Genomic DNA, 25,054 nt, shown 5'->3' on the forward strand with positions numbered 1-25,054 from the left:
ATCTAAGAATATAATTCAATGTCAGCAAACAATGTAGTCCATTCCTGTGGCAATTAGATTGTACCTTTTTTTTTGTTTAGCATTGTATCTATTGGCAAAGGAGTTCAGTCCATGACTTCTGATCTGCAAGATTTTGGCATGCTCTGTGAGCTATCAAAAGTTCATGTTCCTTTACTAAAATCACAGGAGGAAGGTGCTTCTTTGTACAGGAACAGTTTGAACTCTTGTTTGAAGGAGAGATGCTGACCAAAACCACTTTGTGTTTCATGAAGACACGGTTGCAACTGTACAACTCAAAGAGCAAATCACAGTCAGTTCCAGTTCATAATATTTGACTTAACAAGTGACTGTTAACTTAGAGGAAATTGAACTGGCCTGTAATTTTCCAAAGCAGCAGAAGACAAGACAAGAAGCTATGGATTGAAACTAATCAAGGAGAGAAGCAATCTAGAACCAAGGAGAAGTTTCCTGACAGGGAAAACAATTAACCAGTGGAACAGCCAGCCTTCAAAACATGTGGATGCTCCATCACTGGAGGCTTTTTTAAAAAAAAGATGGGATAGTCATTTGTCTGAAATGGTATAGAGTCTCCTGCTCAGAAGGGGGTTGAATTAGAAGACCTGCAAGGTTCCTTCCAACACCTGTTATTCAGTTATCAGTGGATTAGCAATAAGGTAGTAAGAACAACAACAACAACAACAACAACAACAACAACAACAACAACAGGAAAGTGCTAGGTTTTGTAGCTAGTTTGCAGCACAGCTCCTGTACCAATGCTTGAGCCACAAGGGCATAGAGAAACCCTCAAGTGGCCTAAATGGCTCTCAGAGAGAGTGCTAATGACCAGATGACTGCAAAGAAATATAATCCTTCCATTTCCCCTTTCCTCCTCCATCCTGTCAGAACCTATCCTTCCATCCAGTCCAGTAGTGGGATTCAAAAAAATTTTTACTACCAGTTCCGTGGGCATGGCTTGGTGGGTGTGGCAGGGGAAGGATACTTTAAAATCTCCATTCCCTCCTCACTCCAGGGCAAGGTTACTACAAAATCACCATTTCCTCCCGATCAGCTGAGACTCGGGAGCCAGAGAATAGATGGGGGCAGGGGCAGTCAGAGGTGGTATTTACCAGCTCTCTGAACTACTCAAAATTTCCGCTACCGGTTCTCCAGAACTAGTCAGAACCTGCTGAATATCACCTCTGATCCAGTCACAACTGATGAAGCTTCTTGGATGAGAAACGAAATGTATTTTTCCTCAAGGAAAAAAGAAATCACATCAGTTGCCTTTGGAAAAAAGCGCCTTTGAGATCTGAATCCCATCTTCCTCTGCCAACTAGAGAGACATGGAGTCCTTAGAACCATGTCCAGACGTGGGCAACAATCATGGAGAACCTGGATGGACCCGTGATTGAACACCCTTTTCTCCAGTGCCTAATGTGGAAGGGCTCAATTCAAACCCTGTAGACTGTTTGTGTGGGTGTTCTAGAATGCTTCAGTTATGGTTCATTCAGTACATAAACGCCCACATAACTCCTTATAAAAAGTTACAGACATTTTTTTTGAGGTTGACATGGAAATCGTCTCTGGTTTGATTTAATGTTAAGCCAAAACATTTCCTGATATTTTTTTTAAAGTTGCCTAATATAGTCCTTGTCTCAAGTATTTCCCTTCTTATAAGAATCTCACACTGCTGGTATCTGTAAATCATCCTTAACCAAAAAGCAGGTTTGTTAATATGAAGAAAGGGAATTATACCAGTTTAAAGTCTTACAATTGCATCATTTTGGAATAATTTCCATTGTTTTGCACAAATAACCTTGTATATTTCCTTGCCAGAGCTAATTATAATCTGACCTTGATTTATACTCATAGTTTTATTTTAGATGGTAAATGAAAGTAATCTATTTTTTTCCCTACCAGTTCTGTGGGTGTGGCTAGGTGGGGGCATGTGACTGGGTGGGTGTGGCTATGTAATCATGAGACTGGGGGGGGGGGTGTCAAAAGACAGAAACTCACTTTAACAATGTCATGCTGGAGCAGGGGGTTGGACTAGATGACCTCCAGGTCCCTTTCAGCCTTTGATTGCTGTGCTCTTTCAAGGTATCCTCTGAAGCTGCATCTAGTGCCATGCTTGTGCTCCTTTCTCCCTCTCCTTTTTCCCTCCCTCCCTCCCTCTCTCGCAGCACTCCCTCACCTCTTCAGGGAACCTTTCATTAACTTTCTCTTCTGAATCCAATTGTAATTTCAGGTTCAGGTGGCTTGTGCTATGCCAGTGTAGGTTTCTTGATTACTTAGACAGTCAGAACCAGGTGTGAAATCCTCCCGGTTCGGCCCAGTTCAGCCGAACCGGTAGGGACGATTGTCCTTGGTAGGGAAAAAAAATGCTTTAAAAAGCGGGGGGGGGGGGGGGAGCTCCTAACGATCGCAAGGCTCACAGCTAAGCCACACGATCCTCGGAAGCTTTTTTTTTTAAACTACCGGTTTGCAGAACCAAGGACAACAATCCTTACAGGTTCGGCTGAACTGGGACAAACTGGGAGGATTTCACCCCTGGTACTGACTGTCTAAGTAGTCAAGAAGCTTCCACTGGCATAGCACAAGCAACCTGCTCAGCCATGTGAATGTCTTCAAGCCAAAAGAGTCTTCAGACATTCAACTCTCTTAGCTAAATCAAGAGAACGCAATGCTGTGTATTGGAGCTGACAGCTAAATTAAGGATTAACCTTAATTACGCATACCAACAACATGCCATTTTAAGAGCGCATTAAGTACATTTTCTCTTGGGAGTTTGTAATAACTGTAAGACTTTTTTTCTCAGAGGGCTCCACTTGCATTGCCAGTTTATTTCTCCTCCAGCACTCTGAAATCTGAAGATAAGCAAGCCAAGTAATTGGCACAACTGTTTGCATTTGCTATTCATCTGCAGCAAGTGGCTTTCATGAAACAATCACAAAAGCAATTCACTCCCACTGATACAATAACTGAAATGAGCCTTGGCAACTTAGCCTTCCTTGCAGAAAATTACAATTGGATTCAGAAGAGAAAGTTAATGAAAGGTTCCCTGAAGACGTTCTTTCAAGCAATTTTCAAACTTTATTAACATAAGAGGCAAGACAATGTAACCTTTACGTATTACTCCTAGGTAAATAGCTTATTGTTGTTTCAGTTCAGATTAGGCATTGGTTTTTGTGATCATCCATGTTCTATGTATCTTTGCCTTTTTTATTGTAAACATAATCCCAAAATCATTGAGGATCTTGAAGACATAGATGAGATACAGGAATAGGCAGAAAACCAGTCTGGCATAGTACTTAAGGCATCAGGTTAGAAACTGGGAGACTGGAAGTTGTCTTCTGACAGTAGGCATGAAACCAGAGTGGTGACCTTGGCCCAGCCATTCTCAATCAGTCCTGAAGTCTTGCCAAGAAAAGTGGTCGAGGTCAATGTTCCCTCTAATTTTTTTTCAGTGTAAGCAGAAAAGTATAGTGTTTGAGTGGCACATTTTCATGCCTGAGCACCTGAATTTTTTTCACAGATGTCACCTAAGAGAACAACGAAATCAGTATTATTTGAAACTCCAAGTTATGTTTATTCAAGGTACCCGCTTAATTAAAGGTGTTATATAATATCAGTATCACTTAACAACGCTCCTGCTTAGCAACCAAAATGTTGGTTCAGAAACTCTCCTATTTGAAGTGCGCAAGTCTTAAAGCTATCAAGTTACAAGACCTTTGCACCCCTAACCCTTTAGAAAAAAAACCCCAGGGGTGTTCAAACTTGACAGCTTTTAAGACTTGTGGACTTCAACTCTCAGAATTCCTCAAGTCATGTTGCTCTTTCGCCTCGGCGCCGCTCTGGCTACCTCCATCCAGACCTGGCAGCTGCGGCGACATCATCAGCCTGGATCTGCTCCATCTTCGGTTTTTTCACCGGGGGCAGGGCCGCTGCTGAAGATGCCGACGAGCCCCCACCACCACCAGAATAACTGCTGCCTCCTCCTCCTCCAACAGCACCACTGCATTTGCTGCCCGGCGCTGCGTTGGTGCTGAGGTGAAGCCGCCAAAGCTCCTGCCGGTGCCCCTGCCTGTGGTAGCAGTGGCAGTGCCTCCCCCTCCGCTCGGAGCACCTAAGCTGGGCCCCATGTTATCCCTGCCGCCTCCTCCTCTGCCGCCATGCTTTTGAGGAGCCATGAAGCCTTATATTTCCTGCTCCTGCCCCCTTCCTACTGGCTCCCGCGATGGCGCTGCCGTCAGGGTCCTCCTCACCACCTCACCTTTGCCAGGGCTCCGGCGCCCTTTTCCCCTCCCATGGTCGGTTCGCACCTGCCATACAGCTCCTGCCCCGCAGGGAAAAAAAAGGCCTCATGGCTCCTCAAAAGCACAGCGGCAGAGGAGGAGGTGGCAGGGATAATGTGGGGCCCAGCTCAGGGGCTCCAAGCGGAGGGGGAGGCATGTCCACCACTGCCATGGGTGGGGGCACCAGCGGGAGCTTTGGCGGCTTCACCTCAGCCACAGCGCTGGGCGGCAAATCCAGCAGTGCTGTTGGAGGAGGAGGAGAAGGTGGCAGCAGTTATTCCGGTGGCGGCGGGGGCTTTGGCGACTTCCCCGCGCTTGCTTTGCTGAATACGGAGCGACTGTCAGTAGTTTGAGTGGCGCAGCCGGCCCCTAGGAGGTCCTAGGAGACTGGCTGTGCCGCATAAGCTCCTGCCACGTCCCCACCCCCGCGCCCGTGCTAACCATAACCAGGACAGAAAATCTGAGGCCCCTCAGCTACCAGAGCCTGTGACATTAGAAATCACTGCGTGGCAGTTGGAAACTGCTGTGCGGTGCTTTCTTGCCACGTGTGCGGCCGCGCAGCTGCGCACCAGTGGTCGAGGTAACCAGCAGGAGTCAAGACTGACTCAAATGCATACACACATATAGAGATGGAGATGGAGATAGAGAGAGGTATGGCATTCTCCAAGGACACATATATATGAGCTGGCCACTGGTGATTTAGAGGATAGTATTTCAGCTGTGTGAATATGGGATATTATTTTCCTGGGCTCCAAGATCACTGCAGATGGAAACTGCATCCAAGAAACTTAAAGACACTTGCTCCTGGGGAGGAAGGCTATGGCAAATCTAGACAGCATACTAAAAAGCAGAGACATCACCCTGTCAACAAAAGTGTGTATAGTCAAGGCTATGGTTTTCCCAGTTGCAATATATGGCTGTGAAGGTTGGACCATAAGGAAGGCTGAGTGCCAAAGAATTGAGGCCTTTGGACTATGATGCTGGAGAAGACTCCTGTGAGTCCTGCAAGGCAATCAAACTGGTCAGTCTTAGATGAGATAAATCCTGGCTGCCCTTTAGAAGGCCAGATCCTGAAGATGAAACTCAAGTATTTTGGCCACCTAATGAGAAGGAAGGACTCACTGGAGAAGAGCCTAATGCTGGGAAAGATTGAGGGCAAAAGACAAAGGGGACGACAGAGAATGAGGTGGCTGGATGGAGTCACTGAAGCAGTAGGCGTGAGCTTAAATGGACTCCAGAGGATGATAGAGGACAGGAAGGCCTGGAGGAACATTGTCCATGGGGTCACGATGGGTCGCACATGACTTCACAACTAACAACAACAAAATTTCAGCCTTATGAATATGGGATATTTTAGAAGAAAGTTAAAGTCATTACACTCCCTGGCGCCTCACACAAAGTCATTTGTAACTTAACAGATTTGTAAAATCAGAGATTTGAACACTAGCCTGAATTGTATTATCACTGCAGTGGACATCCTGGAATGCACATAGTCCAATTTTTATTCTCATCAAGTTTGGTGGAAGAATGTGTCCTCATCTTTAGCTGGTGCCCGCTAACATCTCACATGAGGAGTTTTAGGAGAATTTTAAGAGGTTTTTAGAGGTTGGAAGAGACTCATTTTTGTTATTGTTTCTCAGCAGCAGTGTTGCTTTTAATGGCCGTTTTATTTTTCCCATAATGTGTCTTCCCATAATTATATTGTGTTTTTTTTAGCAGCCATCGTGAAACAACAACAAAAAATTGATATTCTTGTTAAAATGAAATAAAACCATCAACTGGAGAAGTGCAGGTTTTTTTTTTTTTGTCTGTCATGCCTTTCAGAACAAAAAGCTGCGCTGATATGAAAACAATATGTCCTGGCCCACAACAGTTCTTAGCTAAGTTATTAATGGTTTAAAGTGGTAAATTGGCAGAGGCACTCACTGCTGAAATTTTTAAAAAGCGTATTTTGAGTTTGTGGCCAGCAAAAGTTCCTTATGCACAAGTAAGAGTCAGAGAACAAATGAAGTAGACTTTTGTCTTGTTCAAGGGAGAAATTAAGGTTCAAAACCCACCAAATTGGATTGACATAGATCTCATGTTCCAGTACAATACTCAACTCAGGGGCTTATATGCAGAAACCTCCCAAGCACCATCTGAGTATAACTGGGATCAGCCAGATTAGAAAAATCATGAGCTCACAGTTAACCCTTTGTCCCTGGTGCCTCCCAAGGTGAGCTAGATCCTTAGATAGCTGTCTGAATTTCCAGAAATAGATCAGAAGCAGCAATACTCTAATGGTCTGTGGAAATTACCACAGTCTGGACAACAGTTTGATGAACAAAATCAGAGATGCATGGGGACGAAGAGAGCAGCTCAGAAGGGATCCTCCCTAGTTTTGGGGAGGGAAAAATAAGTGAGGGGAGAAGTACTCTCAGACTTACGAGATACTGCAATCAATACAATAAAATACAATAGCAAAGTTGGAAGGGACCTTGGAGGTCTTCTAGTACAACCCCCTGCCTAGGCAGGAAACCCTATACCATTTCAGACAAATGGCTATCCAACATCTTCTTAAAGACTTCCAGTGTTGGGGCATTCACAACTTCTGGAGGCAACTTGTTCCACTGATTAATTGTTCTAACTGTCAGGAAGTTTCTCCTCGGTTCTAAGTTGCTTCTCTCCTTGATTAGTTTCCAACCATTGCTTCTTGTTCTACCCTCGGGTGCCTTGGAGAATAGTTTGACTCCCTCTTCTTTGTGGCAACCCCTGAGATATTGGAACACTGCTATCATGTCTCCCCTAGTCCTTTTTTTCATTAAAGTAGACATACCCAGTTCCTGCAACCGTTCTTCATATGTTTTAGCCTCCAGTCCCCTAATCATTTTTGTTGCTCTTCTCTGCACTCTTTCTAGAGTCTCCACATCTTTTTTTACATCGTGGCGACCAAAACTGAATGCAGTATTCCAAGTGTGGCCTTACCAAGGCATTATAAAGTGGTATTAACACTTCATGTGATCTTGATTCTATCCCTCTGTTTATGTAGAACTGTGTTGGCTTTTTTGGCAGCTGCTACACACTACTGGCTCATATTTAAATGGTTGTCCACTAGGATTCCAAGATCCCTCTCACAGTTACTATTATTGAGCAAGGTACCACCTATACTGTACCTGTGCATTTCGTTTTTGTTGCCTAAATGTAGAACCTTACTCTTTTCACCATTTAATTTCATTTTATTAGATAGTGCCCAATGTTCAAGTTTGTCAAGATCCTTCAGTTCTCCGATGCTCCAGGATCTCTGAAAGATATAGTTCAGCTGTTCTGAGATCTCGTCTGCCAGTTCCTTCAGAACCCTGGGGTGTAATCCATCCGGTCCTGGTGATTTGAACTCAGCTAAGGTAGGCAGGTGCTCACTTACCATTTTCTTTCCTATATCAACTTGTGTTCCTAATCTGATTTTTTTGGTGCTGTTTTTGATAGGTTGGACTGTTTTATCCCTTTGTGTAAAGACAGATGTAAAAAAGAGTTAAATAGTTCTGCTTTCTCCTTCTTGCTTGTCACTTTCTTGCCATTTTCTCCCAGCAATGGGCCAATTGTTTCCTTAACTTTTTTCTTGTTTATAACATGTTGGAAGAAGCTTTTTTTTTGGTTGTTATTTTTTACTTTTGTGGCAAGCCTTTCTTCATTGTGAGCCTTAGCTTTCATCACTTCATCTTTACAGGCTTGGTCTATTTGCTGATATTCTGCCTTAGTTATATCCCCCTCTTTCCACTTTTTATACTTAACTGTTTTGTCTTTCAATTTGTCAGAGAGTTCTTTATGCAGCCATGCTGGTTTCTTTTGGGAGCTGTTATTTTTCTTCTTAATTTGTATTGTGCTAGACTAGGCTTTTGTAATCTCATTTTTCAAAATTTCCCAAGCTTCTTGAGTTGTTTTCCCCTTGAGGATTCACATCCATGGAATTCTTCCCAAGCTCTCTCTAAGTTTATTGAAATTAACTCTCTTAAAGTCCAAGACTCTAGTTTCGCTTTGTTCTACTACTTGTGTTTGCATAATGTTGAATTCCAATATTGCATGGTCACTTGCCCCCAGGGTTCCTGTGGCTTCAACACCTTCTATCATTTCCTCTCTGTTAGTGAGAATTAAGTCCAATATGGCTGATCCCCTTGTTCCCTTATCTACTTTTTGGGAAACAAAGTTGTCTGCTAGGTTTGTTAGGAACCTGTTGGATCTTCCACTTGGTGCAGAGTTTGTTTCCCAGTTAATGTCAGGGTAGTTAAAATCCCCCATTACTATTGTGATGTGATTCCTACATACCTTAGTTAGCTGACTAGCAAAAAGTTCATCTACTTCCTCTGCTTGGTTGGATGGCCTGTAGTGTAGACCTATGGCAATGTCATTCCCCCCCAACCTTTAATATTGACCCAAATGCATTCAAGATAGTTCTCATCATTGTTGTGCTCTATTTCTGTACAGATGTAGTTATTTCTTATATATAGTTCAACTCCGCCTCCTCTTTTATTTGGTCTATTTCTTTTAAATAATTTAAATCCTTCTAGCTGTATGTTCCATTTGTGGGTTTTATCCCACCAAGTTTCTGTAAAGGCAACGATATCTTATCTGCCCTCATTTACTTGAATTTCTAATTCACCCTGTTTATTCCTCATACTCTGTGCATTGTTGTATAGACATTTGAGTCCATTTTGATTGACCCTGTGTTTTCTGTCTACATAACCTCTGTTATGCCTGACTGCCCCTATTTTCTTGCCACTTGTATGATTCATGCACATGGTATGACACTCACTATTAAATACTTGGTTTTGCTTGATAGTAGAAGTGATAATCTTATCCGCACAAACATCTATGTTACATGCACTGATTATCCTATGAATTTTAGATTGCTGGGGACAGAAATGTTCTGTATCAATTAATTCTAATAACCCTACAGCCTATACTACTACATTCATAACCCAAGCTCTGGAAATCATTCTGCACAGAAAATACATCTTTTTGGGACAGATCATTTGTGCCAAGATGTATAATAGCATCAACGTCACAGTCCTTACTTGATTTCTTGACTATCTTAAGAATATCCTTCTTGTCTCTGATGGCAGTAGCACCTGGCAGACACCTGACCTCTTTTAAAACCTCCATTCCTTTTCTAAATTTACATCCCTTATGATTGAATCACCAACCAGAAGGTGACTTCTCTTTTTGCATTCCTTGCTCTTCTTGTGCAACTGATGTGTGATACCTGGTTCCCCATTTCGCCTTTCCAAGTAAGCTCTTCATTTTGCACCATGATTCCCTGCTCATTTGAGTCATCATTATCACAACTACCTTGACAACTACCATTAAGGTCAGCAAGGGCGCTATATCTGTTATGCTGGGTCACAGCAAAAGCTTTGTGTTTATGGTTCACAGTTCTCACCCTGTCAGATCCCACGGTTGTCCAGACTGCTCTTCTCCTACAAGATCTTTGCAGTAGAGGTGGCTGATAGCGTGGCATCTCCATAGAGTGAAATGGCCAAATTGGACACCTAATTGCTGTTTGGAGAGCACAGATTAGAGATTCTAGATAGGTAATCTGTCTATGTAGACTAGTAATTTGTTTACAAAGGGGACAGTATCCAAATTTGAAAAGAGTACTGCGAAAGACAGGTGCAAAACAGCTATTACATTGTTAGTTCATTGTTAATTCCTGTCATTTTGAAATAAAATAAAATTACAATCTCAAGCATCCTAACCCAGAATGTATTATTGTTATTTTGTTTTATATGATAAGGGCCACTACCTTAGTCCTCTTTGTCTCTCTGACTCCCCCCACGTAGCCAGCAGCTCCAATCACCAGCCTCAGAAAAGTTCAAATGAAATGTAGGTAAATGTATTCTACCTTAGTCCTCTTTGTCTCTCTGACTCCCACCTCATAGCCACTAGCTCCAATCACCAGCCTCAGGAAAGTTCAAATGAAATGGAGGCCCTACAATAAAGATCTAATCTTACAATAAAGATCATGTTAGTACTCATTGTTGGTGCTTTTTGTCTGGATTGCCTTGAAGGCTGACAGAACTAATACTGATGATGTTACCTAGTTTGGTAATGAAACATTTCAAAGACAACAATCAAGCTCAGAGAGCATGAAGGCTTTTCCATGTCAGATTTAGAAGGTGCATCATCTTGTTTTCCATTCTCATCTTAAAAATCAAGGGCATGACAGGATAAATATTAGCCTACTTCCAACGGACTCAGGAAGCTCCCCAAAATGACTGGCAAACTTTTTTTGTTTTGAATAAGGGCTGTCTCCCACTTCATTTCTCAGTCTTTATACTAAAGGTGATAATTGCAGAATAATGCTTCCAGAAGATGTACTGTAATTGCTCTCATCTAGATGAAATACACCATACTTTTAGGCAGTGTGTGGAGATGCAATGCTGGCTATAGGAGGATTTTCTGAAGAACAAATTGTTTCTGTTTTCTGACCATTTCTTCTCTTCTGTCATATATTGTCTGGGTGACATGTGTGGCTTGCAGTAAGTGAACAAGAACTAATGAGTCACCAGAAACTCCAGGACAGCACAGCTGAGTTTTCTCTTTTTGAAGAATTACGTAATTGTACTCATGTGGTTATGGACACAACCACATGATTATCTTGGTAATGAGAGCCACACGCCTGGGCTGATCATGAGGAAGCCAATCTTGTAATGTATGAAGGTTTTCAATGACAATCCAACCAACGTTAATAACATAATGAGAAAGATTCATGAGCATGGTCAGTTTAGCACAGCTTTGAAATCTGAGGCAGCATCAGACTTTGTATAGATGTCAATGGTCCCACTTCAAGTGGGCAAGAGCAGCAGCGGCCATTTTAGGATGGGGGTTCAAGAGGTTTAAATGATAACATGGATTCAGAATTTACAAGTCACACAAAATCCAGTCTCAGCAATGCCCCCCCCCCCAAAAAAAAGATAAATGAAAAGTTAACAAAAGTGAACAAGAATCAGCAAATATTGTGGGAGAAAATATTGGCTTTGGGATCCTTCCAAAGAGCAGACCAATAGAGTCTTCTTGACAGAGAATTTAACTGAACAGTAGAAGCCACTGCTATATCTCTAATATTTATGCTCTAAGATAGGCTTCCCCCTGATTGGGGTGAAAAACAAGATAAAGGTCAAGTGATTAATCTCAAGGAATGGGAGGTCATATGTAATGGTATTGATGTTGTTTATATTGGCTTATATGCATTTCATTGGTGCTTACACATATTTTTAACATTATAGCTCTTGCAAACTGCCAAGAGTCTTGAATGGAGAAGTATGAAATGCTTGAGCAAATGTATATGTATGTGTGTATGTATGTATTACATTTTGCTCATAAATAAATGAAGGGAGACTACTATAGATCTAGTTCAAGCTATTTAGCGCTCATCATCTAGCCATACCCTTGCTGGGATTTGAACTTGGGCTGTTTTTACATATTAGGCAGTTGCATTAACCTCTAAGCTGTATGTATGTATGTATGTATGTATGCATGTATGTATGTATGTATGTAAGTATGTATATATGTATGTATACTGTATACACTGGTTTTTCAATTAAGCAGCTGAATGAAATTGGCAAGCTTTTCAATGTTTCCCATACTGAGACTCAATCCAAAAGACAGTGATATTGAAAATGGGAATGGGACTTTGAGACTGAAAATCAAAACCTTGCTGAGGTTCTACTAGATATAAGATATGAACCAGATAATCTGTGGTTCACAGGAACTCTAGCGCATGCGGGCACACACACACACACACACACACACACACACACACACACACACACACATTTATATTTCTTGGTTGGAAGTAAATAAATTAGAAGTTACATATAATAGTAGGTGAGTAATAAAGAAAGCTAATTAATCCTGCAATTTAAAACCTTGTGATGTAGCATATAACTGTTCAGTTGTGTCATACATTCTGGATAGTGAATACCATTTCTGCATCTCCCCCTGTTTTCCATTGGTTTGTTCAACAGTCAACATTTATATCATCAAGAACAACCAGTTCCACTTCTGTTGTTGCTATCTGCAAAGACTTTCAATTTTTACTTCTTATTAAACTTTGGTGTTTTGAATTGTGATGTTGGAGAAGACTCTGGATTATCCCTTGGACTGCAAGGAGATGAAAGCAGTCAATCCTAAAGGAAATCAACCTTGACTGTTCTTTGGAAGGACAGAAAGTGAAGCTGAAACTCAAATACTTTGATCACCTGATGAGAAAAGAGGATGCATTGGAAACTACGATGATGCTGAGCAAGACTGAAGGCAAAAGAAGAAGGGGGTGGCAGAGGATGAGATGATTAGATAGTGTCATCAATACAGTGGGCATGAGTCTGGGCAAAATCCAGGAGACAGTGGAGTGGGGTGTGGTATGCTATATGGTCCATGGGGTTGTGAAGAGTTGAACATGACTTAGCAACTGAACAACAACAACAAAAACAAAACAACAAATTTTGATGCTCTGAAATGAATCTAATATACCTTACACTTGTTTATGCCTCTTCCTTTAGTATAATAAGGATTTTGATTTGATTTAAACCTCCTACTTGGGCGCATGTGGTGGTACAGTGGTTAGAATGCAGTATTGCAGGCTAATTCTGCTGACTGCCAGCAATTCGATTCTCACTGGCTCAAGGTTCACTCAGCCTTCTATGGTCAGTAAAATGAGGAGCCAGATTGTTGGGGGCAATATGCTGATTCTGTAAACCATTTAAAGAGGAGTGTAAAGAGAAATGGTATATAAATCTAAGTGCTATTGCTGTTGCTATTATTACTTTTATGTTAACACTGCTATTTCAATTATGTGAAGATTCACATGTAAACTTTCATACCACTGTTAGTACTCATGTTAATTCCCAACCAAAATCTTTATAGAGTTTCCTACCTCTGAAAATAGTCACATTAAGTTAAAATTACTGTACCATTTCAGGAGAAAACTTCCAGATTCTACCTTATAATTTTGGTAGAAGGAGCCAGGTCTTTTTTTGCTTGTAAATGCTTCTCAACAGGCACATTTCACTTGGCACATCAGGAGGCATGTCAGAACAAATGAAATAAAACTATTGTCAAATGTTATTGTAGTAGGTACATTGCTCCTCCACTGCTTTAATACACTATTTCAGTCTATCAGTTTGTTCAGTACTCACTGGCAGCACAAATCCCTCCCCCCCCCTCTCTCACACACACACAAGAGAAAGAGAGCGCAAGACAAATTTACATTACCCCATCTAAAATATATTTTGGCGCTGAGGGAGAAAAAAAGGGTCAGCTAACTTGTGGTTTTCAGTTCAAAGTTTACATACCTGAAGAGCACTAAAAATTAGCATTTCAACTAAAGCAACAAGCATACCAAGCACTATTACAGGACTGTCAGATGGAAGAAAGCAGATTTCCATTTTATGTGCCCACAATCTCCTATTGATTCTTTTTCCATTGACGGTCCATGGATTGTAATAACATGCTGCACCAGCCAGATTTAGAGTTTCTATTTTACAGGTAGTCCTCGAGTTACCACAGTTTATTTAGTGACCGCATCAAGTTACAGCGGCACTTGAAATAGTGAGTTATGACCATTTTTCAAACTTACAACTGTACAGCATCTCCATGATCAAAAATTAAGATGCTTGGCAACTGACTCATATTTATGACGGTTGCAGGGTCCCAGGGTCATGTAATCACCTTTTGCGACTTTCTGACAAGCAGAGTCACTGGAGAAGCCAGATTCACTTAACAACCATGTCACTAATTTAACAATTGTAATGATTCACTCAACAACTGAGGCAGGAAAGGTCGTAAAATGGGACAAAATTCATTTAACAAATGTCTCACTTAGCAACAAAAAATTTGGGTTCTGTTGGAGTCATAAGTTGAGGACTATCTGTATACTTGATTTTTGCTGAAAAATAAAATAAACTGTTCCACCAGTATCTGAGAGGGTGTGGAGCTTCTATAAGGAATTTTCCTTGTAGAGAAGCGTTTTAGAGGTATTGATAAGATTTCAATAAAGACCATCCAGATAAGACGTGTTTCTTACTGAATATATTTTGTATCTTGCTAGTCATTGTTCCTTCAACGGGGTAGAAATATTGAGAAATGTGGACGTATTGGCCCTGCAAAGGTTTGCTTATAGATAGATGCCTCCGTGATTTATTCTCCATCAAATTATAATTAGTAGCAACAGATTGTAAATTGACATTCTGCCTACCTAGTAATTATCTCCTGGGTTTCGTTAGGTGAGGCCTTCTAGCTTAAACTGAAATTGGGTGGTTCACAGCAGGTTCCGCTTCCATGTTAATCATCTTTTGTTCTTAAAGATCTAAATAAAGCTGTGTATCATTATGGAGAAAGCAATATTTCTACTTTCTGCCCTCTGGCTAGAAAGGCAGGATATAAATCAAACAAATAAACCAATAAAATTCAGGAAGAATTGCCGAGGTCACGATAATGCGCTAATGAAGGTGAAGTCAAGATTAAGATAAATAACTAAGCATTAGGCTAAATGTAATTTTGTGCAATCCTTGCAAAAATTACACAGTCATTACTAATGAACCGGCAGTTCCTGAACTAATTTTATAGCTGTGGTTTTACAGAATTGGATTTGTAGAGTGGTTGTAAGTGAGGTCATATCCACTGCCCCCCCTCTCTGATTCCTTTGTGATGATAGGAAGAAGCTTCCTCAAAACAAAACTTCAAAAAAGAATAAAAGTGGTTTGGGACACATTCTCAGTAAAACAGTAATCTGAGAGAAAAGTGGGGGGAAACTGAGAAGAAATAATAAAAGGAAGCCAGAAAGAAGGGGGGGGGAAGTCTCTACACTTTTTGTCATTGGTCCTATCTAGCAGTCCTATCTCATGTATGTGGCCTCTGAAACAAAGAAGTTTTCATTTGTAAATGAAAAATGTTTGGCCTCCTCAGCCTTAATGATTCATTTTTATTATCAGATGTTAATTCTGATTCCCCAAGACCGCTTCTGAAAACATGCTTACAAACATCTCCTTTGGGATTCTCCATGTTTGGTATTCTACCTTTCTTTTTTCATTTTACAACACTATAATCCCTTACTTCAGAGAGGAGTTGGGGTAACTGAATGGAGGTGAGCATTTATTGGCTGGGTACCCTTCCTGATGCCTTTGCGGAGTTCACAGCAGATTTCTCTTTTCTTTTTGCATGATAGGGAAACATCTGTCACTTCCTAGGATTGAACTCTCAACCCGTCTGAGTGTGAGGTGAGCATTTTTACTTCTAGGCCACTGCATCTCTCATTTGGCATTCCACCTTATTTTCTCTAAGTTAAAAGAAAATAAATGCATGAAACAAATGAGTTATGCAAAGCAAATACCAGACTTCCGAATCACTATTTTTTCCTAGATTGCGTTAGTTTTCTGAGACCACAAAAATAATTGGTGGCAATAACAGGAACAACTGCCCAGTCTTTCATTTGTCTGCTTGCCTAGAAAAAGGATAAGACCATCAGAGCATGCTTGAAACTAAGTATGCTTTAGCTTTAGACGGTAAATAGTACTAAAAAAGAATTTAGTTTGATGAAGCTTCTTCCTATTATCCTAAGGGAATCAGAGAGAAGAGGACAGTGGGTATGACCTCACTCACAACCACTCTACAGAAGGAATGATGGATGGTATCCTGATAAATTGGTGCTTTATAACTTTTTGGCATCTGTGTTATCTGTTCTGTGAAGTAGCAACTCCAATCCATCAACCATTTAGGGTGCATCAAATAAAAACTTGACCTTATAAAGCTGCCTACCTTTTATTTAACAACTGCAGTGAGCAACCTCTTTCTATTTTCATGTGTAATAAACTCTCCCATTGGACTTATGAATCTATCACTTAGGAAATATTTACACCCTACAATTACATTCACCTCATAAGACATTAAGTCATACCTAGGAATGGATTACGTCTATTTCAGGACCCTTAAATTTCTACCAGTTTTCAGCTGAAATTCTATAGTACATCAAGTGATATTTAAAATAATTCAGTTCAAAATACCTGAAAATATCTCTTAAAAGAAGAAATTCTCCTTTGTTCAGCCCTGTGGGACTTGTGCAGACAGAATCTTAGATGACTCAATGGCCTTCATGTCACATTGCTCCGTGTTTCAGAATGCTGTTCAGATCTGCACACTGAGGTAAAATAAGTTAGTATACCAATTGATGAAATCAAATCCTGCAGCCTTTCTAGTCCTATAGTATCTGTCAAAAAGCTTCTCTTAGTAGTCTCTCTCTGTCCCCAAATATATATGTTTTCTTTGAAGTTTCATTCTGGCTGAGAACAGGACTAGGATTTGAAGGAATTAAGAGGACTGTGGTAGTGCAGTAGTTAGAATGCGGTATTGCAGGCTAATTCTGCTGGCTGCCAGCAATTTGATTCTCACCGGCTCAAGGTTGACTCAGCCTTCCATCCTTCTGAGGTCAGTAAAATGAGGACCCAGATTGTTGAGGGCAATAGGCTGACTAAACCGCTTAGAGAGGGCTGTATAGCTCAATGAAGCAGTATATAAGTCCAAGTGCTATTGCTATCAATAATTTCGCTATTGCTATTCCATCGACCAAGAAGTTCACCAAAAATTCCATAGATGCCCAACAATTAGAGATTTGGAATCTCCATATTATTCAACTCTCACATGAAATTTACTATATATTCAGACTGCTCTTACAACATTGCTTTGACAACTTTTGCCGAATGGACTTCTGAAATTACACCGATGCTTTTTCTTGCAAACCTAGTAGTAGTATTTCAGGTTTCGGAAAGATCAGGTATAAATCAAATCATCAGTTTAATTATCGCCAATGCAAATCAGATGGTTGCTCATGCACAGTTTATCTATGAACCTCAAAGACATGTTAATTTAGTTTTAAATCAATGATTTAGGCTTGAGCAACTGTTTTAAGGGGGGAGGGAAGCAAGCAGGTGTTAGTATCCAATGTGCTTTGCAACGTTTTTCCAGGCTTTGTTTTCACAAGAGAATCTTTGACAATACGGCATTCAAATTCCCACATTTCCACTAATACAGAATTAAGGCTTAGTGCCATCTAGTGACTTTCTGTGCACCATTTGTGCTCAGTGAAACTTGAATGGGAATGCACTATATACTTCAGAAACAACAAGTTGAATTTTCATTCTTCAAATGCTCGACCTTGACTTTCTAGAACCTCTGGAAAATAAAGAGAAACTGAAAGAGAAGATGGCTTATAAAATAAGGACATCCAGAACTTTTGTTTTTAAAGAAACAGAGACACAGCACGCTTCAATAGAGCTCAAAAAATTTCTTTCATGTTTTATTTCTCTGCATTTCCCATGTTTATAGTATATTTATGACGGTGACATCATAATCCAACCATTCAGCAGCTGTCAGGGCCCCCAAAGCAGAATAAACACTCCTTTTACAGTCTTTACTAGTACAGGTTAGTTTACTAAAGAGATCAATATTTGGTTTGTATAGACAGAAGGATTAGGAGATGGAAATGCCTATTGAAAAGCTTCCTGATCGTGCCAGGGTCTCAGAGCACCTGAGAATGTTCCAAAGAAAAGCCATTTCATAAATAATAAAAGAGGACATATAAAAACTACTCAAGGCTCTCACAAACAGGTTTACAAGAGAAAGCCTGCTCTAAAAAGCAGACGTTTTATTCTGGAATCAGTAACATATTTAAACATTTATGGCTTTCACACAAAAAACTCCTTTTGTTTGAAGGCTTTTCACCAAGGGCATCCCTCTTTCCCTTTTTATTTAATCTGACTAAATGGATTTATGCCCGCAAGGTAAAAAAGGTGGAGGAGGAGGGGGTCTGAGTATGTATCTATGTATGTGTGTGTATGTGTGTGTGTGAGAGAGAATTAATTCAGCCCTGTTTTTCCAATAGTTGTGAAGAAAGCTGAGTCTTGTTGTATTGTGAAGGTTTTCCCTTTTTCTTTCTTTCTTTCTTTCTTTCTTTCTTTCTTTCTTTCTTTCTTTCTTTCTTTCTTTCTTTCTTTCTCTTTCTTTCTTTCTTTCTTCCTTTCTTTCTTTCTTTCTTCTTTCTGTCTGTCTGTCTGTCTGTCTGTCTGTAATAAATATATTCCACTCTTTTTGATGAGGAAATTATTACAGCTATTAATGTGGAGCATGAAAATGGAGTTTCACCTTCCCGTGGAAATTATTGGAACATCATGGGAGTTTTAATATTAAATTGTTTGCCAACTGTTTGCCAATTGTTTCAGTGTCTTCCCTCAGAGACATGGATACACACTGCTGCATGTATACATCTCCCCTGCCTGTAAAGGATCAGCCATGTGCCTCTTTTCTATGGATCTGATGGGATAGGGTTGCCTCTTGCTTAATGACTGATAGTTCTCATGGGAACATATATTTTTTAAAAATCTGATTGGCTCTCTTGCTGCACACAAGATTACTGTCAATTTGTGGGAGAAGGAGTGGAAGGACCCAGGGATGGAATTGAAAGAAGGATCAGCCTAGAACTCCTATGTAGTCACAGGAGGACTATGTCAACCCCTTCTTATCTAACTCTAAGCAGGTGATAATTATTTGTTGAAAAAATTCCAGTGTATAGGCATGAGTAGCAATACATCACTTTAATTGGTGGACCTGGTCTTTCACACATGTCATTCATGTGTGGCTTTGGTCCAGTGGTGGGATTCAATTTTTTTACTACCGGCTCTGTGGGCGTTGCTTGGTAGGTGTGGCATGGTTTGGTGGGCATGGTTTGGTGGGCATGGCAAGGGAAGGATAATTTTGGGTAATATTTTAACTCCTGGGTTATTAGAGCTCTTAAGGTACTATATTTATTATTCTATATACAGTCTTGCAACCTCCTCCACCTACGTATTTAATTATTTAACTGTTTTATGTATGTATTTTATAACGCATTTTAGTGACTGTACACCGCCCCGAGTCCCTTTCGGGAGAGGGGGCGGTCTATAAATACGAATAATAAATAAATAAATAAAATAAATAAAATCTCCATTCCCTCCCCATTCCAGGGGAAGGTTACTCCATTCCCTTCCGATCAGGTGGGACTGGGGAGGCACAGAATAGATGGGGGTGAGGACAGTCAGAGGTAGTATTTGCCGTTTCTCCGAACTACTCAAAATTTCTGTTACCAGTTCTCCAGAACTGGTAAGAACCTGCTGAATGCCACCTCTGATCTGGTCTTTCACACATGGCACAATTCAAATTTATAAACCAGTCACCAGATAAAGAAAGTGTTTTTATAAAAGGGATACAGTGGGGTAACAGGTGATTTAGTGAAAAATTTGTTGTGGCCAACCAGAAATGAAGGATTCTTCCCTGGATTTTGGAGACAAAATCAGGACCAAACTCTAAACCCCAGAGACAAAATCAGGGTTTTTGTAAATTGCTCAAACTGGTGACCATAGCAAATATTCCTTCCTCCTCCTATTTTCCTCACAACAATAGTCCTGTGAGGTGAGTTGGGATGTGAGCGAATGAGTGGCCCAAAGTCATCCAGCCAGCTTTCATGCCTAAAATGAGACTAGAACTCACAGTTTCCGGGTTTCTAGCCTGGCACCTTAATCACTAGACCAAACTGTCTTTCAGGTCAAAACCAACAAAAGACAATGAAGACTCAGCCTTTGTAATTACCCTAAATAGCAGCCCACTAAAAAAATTACAAGGGTGGAAAATCACAGACTTTTAAGTTCTAAACTGTCTGTGTCAATGTGTAGGTTGCATGAATTGCATCAAGTAATGCACTAAACAATAGTATACATAAATTATAATTACAATTAAACTGTTGAACATTTAGCCATTTATTTCATATTCATTCATTTAGTGTACAATATTTGAATTCTGTTTATTTTTAATGATAAGGAAGCTTAAGGGATTTCTTGTTTAGATGTTTTTCATTGCAAGTCCTTATATTTAGTCTTATGGCTACTCAGGTTAGCATTATGCTGAGACACTCATGCAGATATGATCACATCCTGTACTATGACAGCATAAATTGTTCACAGTTCTAATCCCTTTAAACATATAAAAAGTCACATTATTTTAATAAAACAAAGCTTTAGATTCCTTACCAAGCCCAAACTCTCTAAATGCAGCAAGAATTGTTGAAAGCATCACATTTCTTTAGCAACAACATCTATTCACTCACAATGATCTATGTTATGATAACTCATGAGTTCTTAAAGGATTATTTCCCCATAGAATGCAGAGAAAAGCCAGGCTCTTTTAATTAGTCCTAACCCATAGAGATAAATGACATCAAGTACTGAAATGTTCTTGTAGGTAAAGAGACATTTCTCCCCTTGGTGACAGCTCTAAGATATATAGTCAGTTGTTTGATTAGTGACCTTCTCTCTGGCTAATCTATTTCCGATTGAGTCTCCATAGGAGTGTAAAAAAAATCAAAGTGATTTGTAATGGTGAGTAGGAATAGTACATGAATGGTGCAAACAAATATCATGGCTTGTTTAAAGTCAGTGTTAGCTCCCCATTGTCTATTTGGGATACTTAAATAGTCTATTCTAAATAGGAGAATTTGACTGGTGGCTCAGCGGCCTACAAAAAGCAGATGTTCTAAAAACAATGTAATTAATTTAGCCTCCTTTATAGGCTTATTAGCTGTAAAATCTAGAGCAACCTGAAGCTCAGCCTGGATAAATTCATGAAACCGAATTGAATGCCCTGATCCTCAAAGAGGGGTGGGATTTTATCTCATTGGTTTTCAAATAGGCCTAAGACAGTTCACTTCTTTTCATTGGCTCTATAACCACCTTAATTCCTAAACAACCGAAAGCTGAGCAATTGCAAGAATCCACTGCATCCACATAGCTGTGCATAATGTTCACAGAGAAGACAGGCAAGTGCTTCAATAGATGATTTTGGTCTAAAGGCAAAGATCAAAAGAAACACATCATTTTTGTAAGAATAAGATGTTGTTTTGTAAGAGATTTTATGTATGTGTGGATATTTGTGTACATACATATATGTGTATGTGTATGCATACACACACAGATTAAGAACTCAAAATGTATGTATGTATGTATGTAAGTATGTATGTATGTATGTTATAGTTGTTATAGTTGTTATAGTTATAACTCTAGGCAATTGCTTGGATTAGTCCCGGCAGTTTTCTTGGCAACATTTTCAAAAGTTGTTTCCCATTGCTTCACTGCTAGCTGTCTCCTGATTTCTACCCTGATAACTTAACTCAGCAACCCTCAACATTTTGGGACCAGGGACCAGTTCCCTGGGGAGAGGTGTTTCCATGGACTAGAGGGGGCGTGATTTCGCATGCTGCCTGCATCCCATGGATGGGGCTTTGCTGGTTTCCATGGCCCAGTTTCTGGCATGCCACGGACCGGTGTCAGTCCATAGACTGGGGGTTGGGGACCCCTGTTTTAACTGTGCTCAAGTGATTATTGAACACCAAACTGGCTCTTGAGTGACTATTAAGAACTGTTAGCTAAACAGCCATAGACTAAAGAGATATCTAAAACTGGTGGAAACTATACAATAATAGAGAGGAAAAAAGACATCCAAGCATATGGGTTTTATAGTTGATACATATATCAGAGACTAAATTTGGTACATGTAATCAGTCTACTTATTAATAAGTTTTCTCATATACAGTATCACAATGAATGATCACAGATCAACAATTCCAAGCCCAATTGAAATATTTTGGTAGCAGTGGCTATCAGAAGCTGATGTTGACTCTGATTAGCAATAGCAAAAGCACTTAAGACTTATATACCGCTTCATAGTGCTTTACAGCCCTCTCTAAGCGGTTTACAGAATCAGCCTATTGGCCTCAACAATCCTGGGTCCTCATTTTACCCTCCCCGGAAGGATGGAAGGCTAAGTCAGCCTTGAGCCTAGTGAAATTTGAACTGCCAAATTGCAGTCAGTCAGCAGTTAGTAGAGGTAGCCTGCAGTACTGTATTCTAACCACTATGCCACCAGAGCTCATTAACTGAGTGTTTTTTCTACTTTTTGATATATTCCTTGCTGTACTTATATTTAATAGATAGCATTTTAATTTGATGGTAATATTTAATGGATTTTTTTAAAAACGCAAGCATTTATTTTCATTTTCCCCTAATTTACATAACTATTAAGTAAATTCCCCAAGAAACTTTTTAAAACATGCAAATAATTCTGGTTTTGTTGTTTGATATGTAAATTTCCCCAGTACAATTCTTTTCAAGATGTTTTTTTTCTCATATAAGCACTTTTAAATAAACATCACACTTTATACATAATGCACTTCCACTAATGCATTTTTTTCAGTTACAAAGTTAAATGTGAAATTAGAATTTGTCTGGTCAGAGCAGAATGCCTGAACCTACTCCTAAATCATCATCATACCTTGCTATTCTTTTAAAAATCTCAAATGCCATCCTTTCTCATTCCTTTTTACAGACTAATTATGTTTAAAGATGGGGAAGCTGCTTCCAAAAGAACACAAATAAAACTAAGCCAGTCATTGAAAGATAAAAGAAAAGTTGAATCAGATAATACTGTGGGAATGGGAATGATGAGAATCCTGCTCAGACATTCCCCTCTTTACAAAAGCCAGTTTGGTGTATTAAGGAAACTGTCACGATGTTAAAAAGTTTGCTAGGCCTGAACTGAATGAATTGACACTCAAGAGTTAAACTAAGAAAGAGTTATTGCGCAGGTCATAAAAGTTCTTATCTGAAAGTGATTTATTGCGCATGCGTTACACATTCCAAAAATTCCTTTCTTCTTTGTTCGGCTGCCAACTTGGCAACCGGAGCTTTCATTATCAAAATGTAACAATTAGTTATTTTCTGTTTCATTTACTTTTATTATTTTCGTATTAAAGTTTGTTTATTCATTAGAATATACTTGTCAAAGACTTTTATTTTATTTTTCTTAATATCTCAAAAGATATGCGGAAGGGAATCAGCCCGATCCATTGATCTCAGATCTCAGGTTTTTTTTCCCTGACAGAAACAAACAAACAAAAAAAAAACCTTGAGTTCTAGTCCTGCCTTAGGCATGAAAGCTAACTGTGTGACTTTGGGTCAGTCCCTCTCTCAACAAAACTCACCTCATAGGGATGTTGTTGGGAAAACAGGAGGCGGGCTGTATTAGGTATGTTCGCTGCATTGAATTACCGGTACTTATAAAGTAATAAAGATGGGATAAGGCTCTAATAACCTAATTAATAAACAAAATAATATTGAATTATAAAAACCCAGGCTGTTCCTATAGTTTCTATCCATGCCGCTGCATTTTCTGCTGATTCCAAACTCCGTTGTCCATTAAAGGTCTAAAGAGAAATGTTGATTTTGAACCAGCCTGAAGTTTATTTATTTTATTTAGTTAGTTAGTTTGTCACTCATGTACAAGATAACAGGAATAAGAATAAACATGAATAAGAACACAGGAGATGGGGACAAATAAATGGTGACAGTAGGATAGGAACATTAGGCACGCTGGTGCGCTTATGCATGTCCCTACTGACCTCTTAGGAATGGGATGAGGTCAACAGTAGGCAGTTTAAGGTTAAAGTTATGGGGGCTTGAGGATGTAACAACAGAGTCAGGTAGTGCATTCCAGGCATTGACCACTCTGTTGCTGAAGTTGATTGAGCTCAGCTCTTGCTTGAGAGGTGGTTGGACTAGAAGACCTCCAATGTCCCATCCAGCTCCATTTTGATTGATTGATTGAAACTTAAAAGTTTCAAGACTTTCAAGAGTTCAAGCTTGAGAGTTTCAAGCTTGAAACTCTCAAGCTTCACAAATACATGGGCATTGGACAACAATACCAGCCTCTTGCAAATTCAGATACCAGTCCCAAAAGATCATTGAAGGAATGTGCTTGGACAGAAAGAACGTTGGTCTTACCTGAATGTTTTTTTCTGGAGAGTGGAGGGAGGGGTCACTGAAGGGTTATCACAGCCTGATTGGTCCATTTGACTGAGAGAAAACTTCTTAGCCTTCGGCTTCTCCCGTTGGCTCCCAGTTTCCGCGATGTCACGGTCAGTGTCTGCATGATGTAAGAAACAAGGGAAAGCCGCCCAGGGCCACCCGATCCTACCCCTCCCGGACCCTGTCTATCTAACTAGGGCGGGAAAGTGACCCCTCCCTCCACTCTCCAGAAAAAAACGTTCAGGTAAGACCAACGTTCTTTTTCCAGTAGAGTGGAGGGAGGTGTCACTGAAGGGACATACCCACGCTACGTCCCAGGGAGGGAAGACTGGGTCCCAGGGGGAGGATCGGCCGCCACCCTCTGGAGAACCCTCCGCCCAAAGGACGCCTCGGCCGAGGCGTAAGTATCCAGGCGGTAGTGTCTTATGAAGGGAGTAGGAGAGGCCCAGGTGGCCGCACGACAAATGTCCTCGAAGGGCGCCCTTGTGGCCCAGGCCGCGGAGGAGGCTGCACTACGAGTGGAGTGAGCTGTAATCCCCGACGGGGGGGATTTTCCCGAGGCTCCGTAAGCCTCAACTATGGCCAACCTGATCCACCTCCCAATAGTCGAAGACGAGACCTTTTTACCTAGTGAACCCGGATGAAACGAGACAAACAGCGCCTCGGTCCTACGAATGCCCTCCGTCCGTTTCAGATAAATACGGAGGGCCCTGCGCACATCCAACCGATGCCACGCCTGTTCTCTCTCCCGTGTTGGATTGGGGCAAAAATTTGGTAGGACAATTTCCTGGGCCCTATGGAACAGAGTGTTAACCTTCGGGATGAACGAAGGATCCAAACGCAAGACCA

At 40.4% G+C, this 25,054-nt stretch overlaps 1 protein-coding gene across 1 annotated transcript in view; it reads left to right on the plus strand.

Moving 5' to 3' along the window:
• The window catches only part of LOC309387369 (uncharacterized protein), a gene marked incomplete at its 3' end in the record, with an annotated part of 62,391 nt that extends 37,542 nt beyond the window's left edge, over window positions 1-24,849 (plus strand). Inside the window, exon 6 of the mRNA XM_081943842.1 lies at window positions 24,812-24,849. Coding sequence (XP_081799968.1) covers window positions 24,812-24,849 — 38 coding nt within the window. The remainder of the gene's footprint in view (window positions 1-24,811) is intronic.
• Between the last annotated feature and the right edge of the window lie 205 nt (window positions 24,850-25,054).

The sequence above is a fragment of the Natrix helvetica genome (genome assembly GCF_964273705.1).
Source record: "Natrix helvetica genome assembly, chromosome: 2".
NCBI classification, from domain to species: domain Eukaryota; kingdom Metazoa; phylum Chordata; class Lepidosauria; order Squamata; family Natricidae; genus Natrix; species Natrix helvetica.